General features: G+C 37.0%; 2 protein-coding genes and 1 long non-coding RNA gene across 5 annotated transcripts in view; 1 reads left to right on the top strand and 2 right to left on the bottom strand.

The window, feature by feature from the left end:
- Positions 1 to 1,402: 1,402 nt before the first annotated feature.
- gadd45gb.1 (growth arrest and DNA-damage-inducible, gamma b, tandem duplicate 1) lies at positions 1,403 to 2,914 on the bottom strand. The gene is given in 3 exon segments (NM_213226.1): positions 1,403 to 2,284; positions 2,399 to 2,606; positions 2,718 to 2,914. Coding segments are annotated over 3 exon segments (468 nt in total). The 5' UTR covers positions 2,864 to 2,914; the 3' UTR covers positions 1,403 to 2,170.
- Positions 2,915 to 3,144: 230 nt separating this feature from the next.
- Positions 3,145 to 7,920, top strand: LOC797032 (growth arrest and DNA damage-inducible protein GADD45 gamma-like). The gene is made up of 3 exons (XM_001337432.9): positions 3,145 to 6,536; positions 6,645 to 6,846; positions 6,948 to 7,920. The coding sequence occupies exons 1-3, from the start codon at positions 6,223 to 6,225 to the stop codon at positions 7,059 to 7,061; spliced, it is 630 nt and encodes a 209-aa protein (XP_001337468.4). The 5' UTR covers positions 3,145 to 6,222; the 3' UTR covers positions 7,062 to 7,920.
- Positions 7,921 to 10,384: 2,464 nt separating this feature from the next.
- LOC141379854 (uncharacterized) overlaps positions 10,385 to 16,003 on the bottom strand; it is a 70,881-nt gene continuing 65,262 nt past the window's right edge. For all 3 annotated transcript variants that reach the window (XR_012396763.1, XR_012396764.1, XR_012396762.1), the window contains one exon: positions 10,385 to 10,803. This is a non-coding gene — a long non-coding RNA (uncharacterized lncRNA). The remainder of the gene's footprint in view (positions 10,804 to 16,003) is intronic.

Raw genomic sequence — 16,003 nt, 5'->3', positions numbered from 1 at the left:
AAAATCACTTGACATTAAATTAAATTATATAATTAAACCATTTATTAAAATAAAATTATGAAGAAAATAACTATTTTTAAGGTACCATACACTTAAAATTGTTAACTTAAAAGTGAAAAATCATTGGATTTGAACTAGGGTCAAACAGATATTAAAGAGATTTTAAAATAATTATAAATTTATTTTTTTGTTTATTTTTTTAAGGAATGTTTAAGTACATCTACATGCATGTATGTATGTATGAGTATATATACTTAGTTATTTAATTTATAAAGCAGAATTACCATCTACTGGTCTGTCATGCAGCATTTTAGCCGTTTTGAGTAATGGATGTAAGCCTGCGAGAGAACTGCAGAGTGGATGGCAACATCAACAGCCTGAGGTATCAAGACATCATTGTCTGTGGGCAAAACTACAGGAACGTAAAACGAAAAAACTTTGACTACATTGTTGCATAAACGTGTTTCAATGTCTACAATTCTGGAATAATGAGTGTGAACAAATGAGTTAATCTGCCCAATGTGCTGGCGTTTCGGGAATAACCGTTTTATAAATATTAAAGTTGAATTGTTGCACTATTTTATTCCACCAAATGTTATTCATATTAATCAACTTTCAGTAGTTTTAATCTCCTCTCAGTAACTATGCAATTTTCACTTTTCAGCATTGTATCTGCCAGCTATTTTCTATTTTTGAAAATAAAAAATCTTAAGATTTGTCTGCCTCGTCTGGTTTTGTTAATGTTCTCATTTATAATTCTCTGTGCTTTCACTGAGGCCCTTTCTCGCTCTCTCTTGACTTGGAGAGCTCCAGCAATCCGTGCTGAAGCCACGGGCGGTTTGTAAACAATACAGAAACTGACAGGCAGCCATACGAGCGGCAGCCCGACACTCGCCCCCGCCACACCGCCTTCACCTCCCATCTGCGCCGCCTGGCAGATGGAGGAGCGTCGCGGCTCGGACATCTGCCGATAAAACAATGAGTTGCTTGTGCAGGCCGGGCCCCCAATTTAACGGGACAGCGCACTGCTATTGTGCTGCAGCTTTACACATGCAGATCACCAGCGGCTGCAGATGGCAGCTGCCCCCAATCCACAGTCACTTAACAATGAAAACTTTACGAGTGGATTGTTCAGCACTGGCTCATTTTATTTTTTCATCAATGAAAGTGAATATATCGCGCAGGCTATTATTTGAACACGTTTCACGGGTCTCTATACGAGATTTATTGTAACTGATAATGCCAGCCGCTAATTTCATTGATTTATGCAAGCCACTACTTCGCCAAATGGTTGCTGATTGTTGCACAGACTTGTTTTCATTCACGAAATATTAAAATGGCATTTGATTGCATATGTGGTGAGTGAGTGTGTGGAGAATGAAAAGAGAACACAAGACAGGAATTATATTTAAAACATTTATTGTTTTATGCATCACAGCTTCAATTTCACAATGCAAAATATGAAACAGCACATTTAAATATTTCTCTTTTTTTATAACATCTTAAAACGTAACAATTTTCACACTTTTTTCTTTTCTTATGGTCTACAAAAAAGTTAAAAATTTTTTTTTAAATTTTTAAATCAAATATTTCTAAAGTTAAACCTTTAGAATTGTTTAAGTTAATATTTTAAGTTATTTTTTCTTTTCTTTTTTGTCATATGAATATTTCTAAAGTTAAACCTTTAGAGAATAAGACAACTCTGGAAAGTGGAAAGCACATTGCCGACAATAAGCTACGTTATATTGTGCAGCAATAACATTTTTAAAAACGTCCGTGATGTTAAAGTCCATTTTTAAAAACGCTGCTCCGACGCACCGCCGCGTCCTCTGCGTGTCCAACGCATGCGATATCTGCTCTGTGAAACAGAAACAAACTCGCTTCTCCATCTTCTCCAAACCTCATCCGCACAAAGAATGAGGGCCATTGTGTCGCTCTCGTGGCATACCTGACCTCGTTCACATAAAGAATGAGGGTCATCTTGGCATGGACGGGACGAGAAACGACGTAGAACCGCGAGGGCCACTCGGGCCTGCCTCGCGCTGCCTGGACGGTTCAGCCTCCTCAGGAGCATCCAGGGATGTGGAAACATCATCATCCTCGCTTCAAGGATGAGCAGAGTATTCCTCAAGGTTTACAGCATCTCAGCAGAGAAGAGTAAAGCTCCAGATCAACGCTCGGGCAGAGTGATCTCAGGAACCCACTCGTTATAGCTGCGACTCTCTTCACAGAACAGGTGCAGCTTCTCCAGAGCTGGATCCTCCCAGGAGTCCTCAGCAGGTTTCTGTTGTAACGAAGGAAGAAAGCACTTGATTAAACACGCACAATGCTTAATATGGATAAACAGTTTTTGCTTTTGCCAATTAGAGAAACTATTTTCTTGATCATATATACATACCGTGATAAGCACGCAGTGAGCATCTTCAAAATCTTCAGCTTTGTCACCAACAATGTCAGAAAGGCGCTGCATGTCGTTGACTCTGACGATGCTGATGTCGTTGTCGAAACAGAAGGCTTGGATGAGAGTGAAGTGGATCTGCAGAGCGATGTCGCACTCAAACTCCTCATCCACCGCCAGGACGCAGAATGACACGCTGTCTGGGTCACTGAAATATAAGAAAATCACAAATGTAAGTCTCACATGTAAGTACACAGATAACGACTGATAAATAATGTTGCATGAAGAACGAGAGAGAGGGTTAAGACCGCATACTCACACATTCATAACTTTGGCAGACTCGTACACCCCGATGGTGAGGGAGTCGTTTGCTTTGGCAGAAACCAGAACTTCTTCCAGAGCTTTCCCGGCAGAGCACTGAGCTCTCTCGCTGGGCTTCTGGATGAGAACCTCCTCAAGAGTCATGGTGATGCTGGTTGTTATTCCACAGGTTGCAGAGAGCAGAACTGAAGCTGGATGTTATCCGAAAGGATTGGTGCTCAAGCGTCGTGCGCTCACGGCTTTTATACCGCTCGGCTCGTGGTGGCTGTGAAAGAAGTCTCCTCTGATTGGCTCCTCTGAATGGAGTATTGGTATGCTAATGCTTTTGTCACACTTCGGCTCGTGGCAGATTGATGAGGGCTGAACTTTTTACGACTTGCTGCAGACTCAAACTAATTATTTAGATTATTTCCCTTTTTCAAAACTTAAATACTTTAAAAAGTTTGAGCAGTTTTTTATTTAGCTAAACTTTTTTTTTTTCAATTTATCTCAGCAACAAGTTGGTAAACAACCCTAATATTACGTTTAACTAGGCTAATTTGATGTATTTCTTTCAAAGATCTTTTTTAAAAATATTAAAAGGCTATAGGATAGGAGATACTGAACTAAATAGGAAAGTTCAGCAAAACACAATTAACTTGATTTCAACGTATTTTGTTAAATGTCTGTGTAATGCAGCAGTGATATAAAGATTTCCCTTTAGTTTATAATTTAATAGTGAAAGTGAGCAAATGTGGGGGAGATCCCCCTCCCTCAGCGCAAAAGACAGGTGGAGTGTGGCCATCTGTGGACACACTGAAACGGCCTATTGTGAGTTCAGAAACTTCTATTATTAGAGGTCTTTACAAATGCAAATAAGATGCGCGTGCCATGACGCCCCGCTGCCCAATCTGGCCTGCTGCTCGAGCCACAGACCACGTGACGAGGGGCAGATTTACCAATGTAGGCCACCCTGAACATTTAGCAAAGTTTCAATTCCTTATAATCTCAGTGTACAGAAACTTTAACAATATTAACGTGTTAATTATGTGCGCTTTATACTAATTGGTTTTGCGCGTTGCGTTTACAGTCTTTTGGTGGACAGGTGGTTTAAAATTTGCATAATAATTTGAGAAAATCTTTTCTAAAATACAGAATTATAAACCAAACGTGAAGAAAAACAAAATAAGAATCACAGATTAAACTGAATGCATGCGTAAATGGAAGGAAAATATGAAGGTTTGCTGGTTATTCAAGAGGCTCAAGATAACAGGTTGACGATGACTGATGCAGGTCTATTGTTACTCTGGAGAACAGGAGCAGATGGAGAGGCCTCACTTTAGGATGCCCCCACTGGCCCCTCGCCCCCCAGCAGCACATGACTATTGTTTGCAAGTTTTTCTTTTTGTCTGTGCGTTTGCTTTAATATGCATAAGCAAATTTGATCGAACGTTCTATTATTGTGAAGTTGCATCAAGGAAAAATTAGACAAAATGTCAAATAATATTTTTTACACGTTTAATATGTTGCATGGTTTTAAAGCATGCAAATAATGTGAAATATGAATGAAAATATGCAAAATGTGCATGCTTTTATTTTAAAAACGTAAACGTAAAACTAATTTTGAAACGAAAAAAGAAAGAAGAGAGAGAAAGAACTAGTTTCAAATAGCAAAGCATCTTGTAAAGAGTATAGATGCATTGTTCTAATATCACATCTGCAGTTCGGGCATCTCAACCCTGCCCCCCTTTAAAGCGCACAAGAGTGACAGGTGTTCCAAGACAAACCTGCTCGAGCGCAAAGCAGACTAATCGAACAATTGCTTTTACTTAGTTCCTCCTGCAGCTGCAGATTAGGACTTTCATATTATAAAGCCATTTGACTTTCTCTTGCTGTCATCAGAGGAATAAAACTCACGCAAAAGTTTGCTTTGCCGATTTGAATACAGGTTTCAAACATGGAAACTAAGCAAACGCAATCCCTACATAAACTAAACAGGTTTTAAATGCAGTTAAGAATTTTATTACATGCCTGTTAGTTAAATGAGATCTAAAAAAAATGCTTGTGTCTGCAGGCGTAGCTAAATACAGATGAAATTTGCTAAGCTGATGCTTTATCTTCCCCCATCAGCAGATGGGGAGTGTTTCCATAGCAAATGAGAAGCACGTCCAGATGCCACGCGCCGTAAGTCCGGTCATCTTTGGGTATGCAAATTAGCCACGCGTATGTGATGTGTTCAGCAATTGGTAGGCTAATAAATAACCAAACCTTTAGCTCAATCTGATGAATTCATCCATATGTGCTATTTTAAACATAATTTACATTTTAAAACACTTGATCGTGTATTAAAACAATTCTAAATAAACATGTTTTATTCATATTAATTTTAAATAATCTTTATCACACAGCAAATACTAAAACACTCGCCATTTCATTTTGGTTGATTGTTGTCAGTCATATGTTTTATGCATGCATTAGCGACTTTATTGTTGGTTTTAAAACTAGTCTGATTCTGAAACTCTATGGGTAATTCTTCAACTACAGGCACTTTTATATCCTTTGATCATATTTCCAAAATATATGTACTTTTGCTCAAATTCCTTACTACCTTTCTATTATATTTAATATACAAATTCAGTTTATTTATTTTTTAATAAACGCTTAACTAGTGCGTGGAGTGTGACTTGTGTACAATTCAGCATACAACTAATTTATTATATTGACAAATGTAAAATTATTATATATATATATTGTGGAAAGATGAAAAAAATGATCTTAGACAATGTTTGACTGCCATAATTTATTTCATTTTGAAATAAGTTGTATATTGAGATGTGGTGGAATTGACATTTGTTTAGTTCACGATGGAAAAATGTTTCTCTTCTTATCTAAGTTTGTCCTCTTACAGATCTTAAAAAATTGTTTAAACTTAGTTATGAGGCTTTATTACGTTAATTTTGAACAAGTTTTTTATTCAACTTCACAAAGGTGCCCAAAGTTGAAGAATGGCCCACATATTTTTGTATTTTAACCATCTTTTTTGCATTCACTAATTCAATTTAAACAGTACAAATGTTTTGAAGGACACTTCACAATAAGGTCCATTATTAGGTAACCTATTTAAGCAGCTCACAAACAACAAGAAATGTATTTGTGACATTATTTATTATAAATCTTTATTATCGTTAGTTTTTGTTTTAAGTCGAAATAATATTTACTAATGCATTTTTAAAATAAGATTTTATCAGTTAAGGTTGAATATGGTCAAGAAAGCCTAATAAATGCTTTTTAGTGTAAACTAATATTAAACCAAACCTTACTATAAAGTAAAATTCTGTTAATTTTTTATTATTTTTAATGCAATAATATCATGGATATTACATACTTTTTCCAGTCTACTATCTATACTTGCATTAATCAGCTTGTTGAAGTTATGCCCTGTCTTTAGACTTCAAAAAGTTGCCCTCTTTAATTAGGGACAAAAGTGAAAGGATCAGAGCTTGATCCTTTCTTAAGTTCTATAGATGTCACGCATATCTAAAGGCACGCGCCTTGGATACGTCCGATTCTTTTTTTGTTCCGAACAGCCAATCAGAACGCGCAGTGCAAACGCGTGCCACCATCCCGCTATAAATACTGGTCGCGTGTCAAGAGGAAACTCACTCTCCACATACATCGCTCCGCTCGAGCCACTACTGTATTTCAAACAGCTAGAGCCTACATTCATCCAAACCAAGATGGTTAATGAAGGAAAAGCCCTCTCCGAAGCCCTGCTGTCTGCCAAGGCGGAGGGTCGCCTCACTGTTGGCGTCTATGAATGCGCAAAAATCATGAATGAGTAAGTTCAATGTTCAATACAGGCTATACCAGCACATTTAGTCTATTCATCACTATAATGCTACACTGGGCATGTTGACTCATCTTAAAACTACCTTTGTTTTCACAGGGACCCTGACAGTGTGTCTTTCTGCCTTTTGGCCACTGATGACTTCGAGTGCGACATCGCCCTGCAGATCCATTTCACTCTCATTCAAGCGTTTTGCTTCGACAACGACATCAGTATCGTCAGAGTCAACGACCTGAAGAGACTCAACGCTCTCGTTGGTGGAAAAGGTCAACTCGAGGAGGCTCACTGTGTGCTTATAACGGTGAGAATGCTTACAAAATGCATATACCATGTTAAAAGTGCAGAGGTATGTTCATTCGTCCCAAAATTTGGTTTTAATTTCCGCCTGCTCTCTTTAAACAGAACCCAACCGAGGACTCCTGGGAGGATCCAGCTCTGGAGAAGCTGCACCTGTTCTGTGAAGAGAGTCGCAGCTATAACGAGTGGGTTCCTGAGATCACTCTGCCCGAGCGTTGATCTGGAGCTTTACTCTTCTCTGCTGAGATGCTGTAAACCTTGAGGAATACTCTGCTCATCCTTGAAGCGAGGATGATGATGTTTCCACATCCCTGGATGCTCCTGAGGAGGCTGAACCGTCCAGGCAGCGCGAGGCAGGCCCGAGTGGCCCTCGCGGTTCTACGTCGTTTCTCGTCCCGTCCATGCCAAGATGACCCTCATTCTTTATGTGAACGAGGTCAGGTATGCCACGAGAGCGACACAATGGCCCTCATTCTTTGTGCGGATGAGGTTTGGAGAAGATGGAGAAGCGAGTTTGTTTCTGTTTCACAGAGCAAATATCGCATGCGTTGGACACGCAGAGGACGCGGCGGTGCGTCGGAGCAGCGTTTTTAAAAATGGACTTTAACATCACGGACGTTTTTAAAAATGTTATTGCTGCACAATATAACGTAGCTTATTGTCGGCAATGTGCTTTCCACTTTCCAGAGTTGTCTTATTCTCTAAAGGTTTAACTTTAGAAATATTCATATGACAAAAAAGAGAAAAAAGAAAAAAGAAATAACTGAAAATGATGACATATAAGTGTCTATAGGTTTCACTTTAGACATATTCATGACATAAAAAAGAAAAAAAAAACTAACTTAAAATAACAACTGAATGTCTAAAGGTTTCACTTTAGAAATATTCATGACAAAAAAAGAAAAAAAAAGAAAAAAAGAAAAATAACTTAAAAACGTTTAAAGGTTTAACCTGAAAATATTTGACAAATAGAAAAGGAACTATTTTGTAGAACATGATAGAAAATGTGAAAAGGATTACTTTTGTACAGGTTCCACTATATATTTTGTATGAGATAAATAAAAATAGTTTGAATGAAATTTGTTTGTTTTGCAACTTTTTTGTACGTCAAACATTGTTTGATTCACAAACACAGCAATATAATTCTTTTATTCTGTACAGTTTTTGAGGAAACACAATATTACTATTGGATTATAGTCATATCATTTATACCAACACAAACTTTAGAAGCAGATAACTGGAAGCACTGTGTGTGTGTTCTCTACTTTTGCTGACTTACTAAAACTTGATAGAGTAGTTCTCCAAAGGACCAACAACTTAAGTCTACATTGTAAAATACATTAAATGGCATATTATATCTGCCTGATGGCATGTGAGGTAAGTGTGAGTGAGATGGAAATCTTTTATAATCAGGACATTAAGATCTTAAATTGAAAGTAATTTTATATTGAAATTTGCTCAAGAAAACAATTAAAAATCAATATAGCTCCACCTTATTAATCTGTAATGGATGACAAAGCTTATTTTACATTCATAATTAACTCACAAAAGCATTCAGAGTTTAATTAAAAGTGTAATAAAAAGTGCTTGTAGTTATTGACACAGTCACAGGTGTAGGTCAGCCAAACATGTAATCACCCTTAAGTGGTTCCAAACCTTTATGAGATTTTCATTTGCTGAACACAAAAGATATTTTAAAGAAAAACACAGAATTCCATAGTAAAAAAGAAATACAGGAGCAAGAAACAGATAAATGTTTGAAACAAGTAAAGATTTTTGGGTGAACTACCAAGTTGTATACAATCAACAGACCCTAGTTAGGCATTGCATTATTTTGATCATAATATAACCAATATTTTAACCTAAGGGCGTAACGGTGGGGCAATAGGTAGCATGATTGCCTCACAGCAAGAAGGTCGCTGGTTCGAGCCTCGACTGGGTCAGTTGGCATTTCTGTGTGGAGTTTGCATGTTCTCCCCATGTTTGTGTGGATTCCTCCGGGTGCTCCAGTTTCCCCCACAAGTCCAAAGACATGCGCTATAGGTGAATTAGTAAGCTAAATTGTCCATAGAGTATGTGTGTGAATTGGTGTTTCCCAGTGATGGGTTGCAGCTGAAAGGGCATCCGCTGCGTAAAACCTATGCTGGATAAGTTGGCAGTTTATTCTGCTGTGGCGACCCCAGATTAATAAAAGGACTAAACCGAAAAGAAAATGAATGAATAAATTTTCATCTAATATCTCTCTCTGTCAGTCTTTTGATGTACAATATGGATGGCTAAACCTCAATACGGGTGGCTGTTCAGTCACATTAAAGTTACAGTCACATCACACTGGTGCTGTGAAAAAAGCAGAGTAGTAGATCCCGAGTAACGTAATAGTTTTTTATTATAATTATACCTGTATAAACTAAAATATTTTATGCATACAAGGGTTGTGGATTGGCAACTGAACTTGATTGCACTGATGAAAACTTTTCATTTTCAACAAGGCTTTGAACCTATGCACATCTAGCATTTTAACACATTCAACATTTTAGGCTTTGTTTATTCAATGATTAAAACTGTTATAGAGGATATTGTGGCAGAAACATTCGTAACTGAATCATTTTCAAGCTTTTTAACTAATTTAGGTGACCAATCAGTTATAAGGTCTCATTTATAAACATGGTGAAAATGCAAAGGTTGTGGTCAATAAAAAACAAACTTGACAAGACAATGTGCACAGCTCTAAGTAAACTCTAGTAAACTCATTTAACACATATAGACTTAATTGAAACACCTTAAAACTTAATATAATCACTATTAATCAATAAATAAATACAAATATTTTAGGAAGGTTTCTACACAAAGTTTTGTAAATGAGACCCCAGGTTAGAAGTAATCATCTTAATGAACCCTTTTCACATTTCCTGGTTTCTCAGTAGCAGAAGTCATCAACTTGTGAGAGAACAACAAATAATTTTTTAAACATTCCTATTTGCTGAAATAGTAAAAGAAAAACTCCATGATGGTGTTATCAAGACTTTCAGAAAAAGGAAAACAATTGTGAGAGACTGATGACGGCAGCCAAAAGAGAGACCAACATCAAATTTACTGTCCTGCCCATACACCTGCATTTCCATCGCCTCTCACAAGCGATATTTGTGTTTTTGTAATTTAAAGGACAGATGATGTAATACATTCGTAAATGCATATAATTCATTCATTCATTTTCCTTCGGCTTAGTCTCCATTTCAGAGCTTGCCAAGGCGGAATGAACTGCCAACTATTCCAGCATACAGTATGTTTTTATGCTGTGAGACGCCCTTCCAGCCGCAATCCAGTACTGGGAGACTCCCAAACACACTCATACACTATTACCAGTTTAGTTTGTTCAATTTACCTATAGCGCATGTCTTTGGGTTGTGGGGGAAACCGGAGCACCCGGAGAATATGCACACTCCACACAGACTCGAACCAGCGACCCTCTTGCTGTAAGGCAACAGTCCTAACCATGAGTCATCATGCCTCCATGCATTTAATAGTTTACTTGTTTTTAAAAAAAATCTTAGTCTTGTGAAAAGAGTCCATTAAATGAATGAACAAACCACCATTGCTTTTGTGATTATTCACTTTAAAAGTGTAAAGGTTGTTTAACACAAATTTAGCAAATATATGGACAACAATTACCACTGGATTTAAAATAGAACATTTTTCATCCATATTTTTAACAAAATTGAGTTGAAAAAACAGTATTTTTTTTGCTGTAGCTTCTTATAAAAAGATGTCTAATTAAAGACAAAACTGACAAACTTCTAATCAAACATCAGCAACAATTACTGTAATATGATTCCCTGATGTACTTCCTCCTCCTTGCCTTTGTGAAGATCAGATGACCGAACCTTCCTGACAACAGCATCTGATTGGCTAAGAAAGTGCCATCTGGTGGCCCTCTCACACTTCCCCCATCACAAACTTCTGACTGTTGAGAAACAGAGGAAAGAAGTTTAGTATTTCAGATTGAAGTTTAGTGCATATAATCTTATAGTAAACTAAAAAATGTGTTCATAATGAATAAACGTATCTATAGAAAAAATGGAAATATGCAACAAAATAGCAGATATATAAATATCTCATGGAATAAGAAAAATACATATATACATACTGTACATACATACCCCTTTTAATATAAAGTTCCCTGACTTTCACTAACTAAAAGTTGAATTTCCATGACATCTAATAAAAATAGGCAGCCATTGCACTTATATATTAGTAATATAATATTTAACAAATATGGTTAAATAATAACATAATATTAAAATGGTTTAAGCTTTAAATTGTTTTAGCACCCGTTACACACAGACCTTTACTACTTTGATATTTAAAAAGGTATCACAGAAACAATGTTTACAAAATGGTCATAAAGCCTATGATTCACATAAAAACTGCCAATTTAATATATTTGAAAAAATTATAAACACAATTTCACTTCTTAACTCCCACTTTTTGAGTTCACCCCTGAGACCGATATGTGATATATTTTGATATTATCTATCATTCTTTAAGATAAGTTCAGGTTTTGACTTTCATTAATTAAAATTAATTGCAAGCTTTCAAACTCTTCATTAATTATGTACTGAAAAGCGTTTTACTTGCACGTTCAGAAATAAAGGTACAAAATCTGTCTCTGGAGTAGTACCTTTTCAAAAGGTATTCTGTTCCTAACAGGTCCTTAAATGTACATATTAGGCAGGGAAAGGCTAGGCAAGTTTATTTGTATAGCACATTTCATACACAGTGGCAATTCAAAGTGCTTTACATAAACAGGAGCAAGTATAATAAAAATAAAAACAAATAATAAAATAATAAAAAAAAACAAAAACAGATAAAATGTGTTATGTGAAAGAATGAAAGAGAAGAGAAAAACATAATAGTACAATCTATCGGACGTAGCACAGTGCTCATTCAGTAAAGACACAGCTAAACAAATGTGTTTTCAGTCTTGATTTGAATGTGCCTAATGTTGGAGCACATCTGATCCTTTCTGGAAGCAGATTCCAGCAGCGAGGTGCGTAGTAGCTGAAAGCTGATTCACCCTGCTTTGACTGAACTCTTGGAATTTCTAGTTTATTTGATCCTAGAGATCTGAGTGATCTGTTAGGTTTAGTGAGCATATATGTAATGTATTGAGGTCCTAGGCCATTTAGTGATTTATAGATCAGTAATAACACTTTAAAATATATTCTAAATGTAACTAGGAGCCAGTGTAAAGACCTAAAGATATTAAACGGCACTCATTTTACCCCTTTTACAAGATGTAAGATTAGCCTTTAGTGTCTCCAGAATGTGTCTGCAAAGGTTTAGCTCAAAATACCCATCAGATAATTTACTATAGCCTCTAGAATCTGCTCATTTTGGTGTCTGAATACAGTGTAGCTGTTTTTGTAGCCTGTGGCTTTAAATGTGAATGAGCTGCTTCTCCCCACCCACCGCTCCAACATGCATGTCTGCTTCTCATCATGCGTTACGTCAGGTAAACAGCACAGTGACAGACTCGGATAAAGCTGAAATACAGCTCCTTAGTCAAAAATACCAAGTAAGTTTATTTGATGTATTTTTGTTGTATAGTTTACACACACACACACACACACACACACACACACACACACACACACACACACACAATAGCATTTACTGACACCATGCAGCCTTGAAGATTACAGTGGTTATGAATTGCGTATCGATTTTACTGTCTAAAAAAAATGTTTTAAACAAATAAATCTTATAAAAAAATCCCAGAGGGTTGGAACAGATATTTTATTTCCAGTTTATTTGCAAAACAATGTTCCGGTGGAAATGTGTATACATGTGATTACAGAAACATGGCGCCAGTCGATCAATTCAGTAGACGAGGAAAACCGCACTCCTACATGTTGCGATGCGCCTCAAAATCACTGGGATTTGGGTCCTAATTTACGTCAGGTATCACTCCAATATGATAGCGGACACACTATACATACAGACAGTTATGTACAAACTGCTTTTAAAAGATTATTTTCATCATAGGTGCCCTTTAATACCTAAAAAGTACAAATGTATACCTCTTAGTACCTTAAGGTACTTAGTACCTTAGGCAACGCGCTCGCACTTTCCAGCTGCACCTAGTTAAGATCACAGGGAGCTTCTTTGACCACGAGAAATGCAAACGGCTGAAGTTTAAGGTAGACGCAATGAAAAGTACACATGTTTGCAAATCTACCTAAAGTTACAATCAATAATTCTGATTAGAGCGATCATGTGGTGAATGTTGATCTTGTGTTGAGCCCAATGAGCCTTACATCTAAAAATAGAGCAAGGGTTTTTCTTTAGTGACATCGCTTTGACTCACATGGTGAAAATGGCGGATGTGAAACAAACTGAGGATATGGTGATGCGCCTGTCAATCAATATTGGTGGGCGGGGGAAATCACACTCCTACGTCAAGTTGCGGTCGCTCTGAAAACCGCTCCAATTGGTCCACCGTTTTTATGTTGTTAAATTAAAAAAAAGGACTGGGTGTGTTTATATCAGCCCAATATGACGGTCTATACACTATACCTACACACGTCTGTCCAAACAGATTTTTCACCATAGGTGCCCTTTAAGACACCACACATAACTGCAAAAGTTATATAAAATACTACTAAAACTTTTAAGCAACATTTTTTGAACCCATAAGTTTTAAATCACATTAAGCTCTGCATTTATTACTCCTCAGTGAACTTTTGTCGCAGCATCATATGACTTTCCACACAGTCCATCTGAACCTGCATCACCCCTGCAACTCACTCTTTGTTTTAAATCACCAAAAGGGTAAAGAAGCAATCAAATAATCCCCAGCAGAACAATACGTCAGCATGCAGGCGGGCTCCATTGTACTCTTTCAGACAGCCAGTGCCTGCAGAATACAAATAAAGCCAAGCCCTAAAACCTAAAACCTACCCAGAGACCAGGCCACAAAAAGCCTCTCCATCTGCTCCGCTGCATAATGAGCTGGAGTGAAGGAGCCTACAGCAGGGGGAGGAGAGGAAGAGGGACGGGGCGGCCCTGTGCCCGGCACAAGCCTGTCCCAATACAACCATTCCCCCCCCTGGGACATGTGCCTCTCGCCTCACAAAGACCCCCAGTGGAGGCGTGTTCTACCAGTGGACCCCGTTCGAGAATCTACACATGTCCCGGAGATGAGGTCCGCTGTCCCGGCCAGACACTGATTGATATAAGAGCATGTTGTCTACGTGTATGAGGACAGCTCTGCATCCTCCCCCCCAGCTGGCCTGCTTGGAAGGGGCTTTAACTGCCTTATTATAATATTACATTATGGCGGTGGCCCTATCAAATGGTTTTGAGTGGGCCTTTGTTCCCTCCTCCCGAAGCAGAGACGCCCCAGGAGCAGCAGATGGTGGTGATGGCTGAATTGAGGAGGGTCTCCTGTTGCCCAGGTTACTGTCATTGGTATTTCTGTTGTCTCAACAAACACCACTTATCAAGAATTGACCCTGGGGTGCTGCAAAATGGTGAGGGGACAAGCGAACGTAGGAATGTTGTGATTGTGGTGTCAACAAAATCAACATGATTTTTGATAAGCTACAGTGTTTTTGCATGCTTGTAAACACTGTTGTGCTTGTACTACACTGGAGAACAATATAACGGTGTGGATACAATACACTTTAAATAGCTTTGTTTAATTTGCATATTTTTATTTTTTTGCATAATTTTTTAAAGTTCATCACTTCATCTGTTCTTCTAATGACACACACACACACACACACACACACACACACACACACACACACACACACACACACACACACACACACACACACACACACACACACACACACACACACACACACACATATATATATATATATAAATGTATTATATATATAAGATTGTAATTCAATTTATGTTTATTAGAAATAAATATATTATAAATTAACACTATTTTTTTTTAAATACTAGGCATGGGTATAAGATTCAGACGGTATGATAACCTTGGATAAAAATATATCACAGTATTGTTATCACTGTTCAAAAATGTATTCTCTTTAAATGTCTGGTTAAAAACTACAACTTTTCCACCCTTTGAACCAATATATATTTTATATTTTAAGAAACATTTAAAGTATTTTGGAGCAGTTAACATGTCAGGCTAAATAATTCAAACAAATCACAGACTTTTGCTGTCTTCATTAGTATCAAAAACACTCATTTATTTACAATTAAATATCATTTCTGTTGGAGATACTGGTGCTTTAAAACACAAACAAATAAAATAAAAATCTAATAAAATCTTACACAGGAATGATATAGCAAAAAATGCTGGCGATTTTAAAACCTTGACTTTTCCCAAACTGTGGTATACCTTGAAAATAGTTATTGTCCCATGCCTAGTAAATATAACGACAACATATCAAAATAGAGCTATTTTATGGCTATACAACTTTTTTTTGAACATTTTACATTAAAGTAATATAATACTTTATATGCTTTTTATGAGTTCATTATAGTATTATTGTAATATAGTTCAAGTAATTACAATTATAGATGTATATAATTATAGATCCTTGTTTGATTTTTTGTACCAAACCTTACTTGACAAGTGTAGACAATATTGATTCAAACTGTTCACTCATTTTCTTTCGGCTTAGTCCCTTTATTCATCAGGGATCACCACAGTGTAATGAACCAACTTATCCAGCATACATGTATGTTTTACATAGCGGATGCCCTTCCAGTTGCAACCCAGTACTGGGAAACATTCCTACACCCTCATTCACACACATCCACTACAGCCAATTTAGCTTATTCAATTCACCTATAGCGCATGTCATTGGACTGTGGCGAAAACCAGAGCATCTAGAGGAAACCCACGCAAACACAGGAAGATAGGGCTAATCACACAACAGAAATATGCAACAATGGGATTCTAAGAGTGCGTTAAAATTAGAGATGTATTGAATTTTCAGCCACCGAACAATTTTCGGCTGATAAATTTGTCATTTAGTGGACCCTCTAATTTTTGTGGCTTCAGTTATTATTGTGGTACTCTTTTTATAAATATGGAAGCATTAACAACTTATTTTGAAATATATATCGTTATTGTTCAATATAGAAAATAATTTTAAACTTCACACAGAAAT

The sequence above is a fragment of the Danio rerio genome, chromosome 21 (assembly GCF_049306965.1).
Source record: "Danio rerio strain Tuebingen ecotype United States chromosome 21, GRCz12tu, whole genome shotgun sequence".
Lineage (NCBI taxonomy): Eukaryota > Metazoa > Chordata > Actinopteri > Cypriniformes > Danionidae > Danio > Danio rerio.
The sequence above is the reverse complement of the archived record's forward strand: the minus strand, read 5'-3'. Positions and strand labels throughout refer to the sequence as shown.

Bases quoted from the DNA above. Each gene is read 5' to 3' on its own strand.
- LOC797032 (XM_001337432.9), top strand. From the start codon at position 6,223: ATGTCACGCATATCTAAAGGCACGCGCCTTGGATACGTCCGATTCTTT. The intron at 6,537-6,644 runs GTAAGTTCAATG...TTGTTTTCACAG, and splicing joins TGCGCAAAAATCATGAATGA to GGACCCTGACAGTGTGTCTT. The intron at 6,847-6,947 runs GTGAGAATGCTT...CTCTTTAAACAG, and splicing joins CTCACTGTGTGCTTATAACG to AACCCAACCGAGGACTCCTG.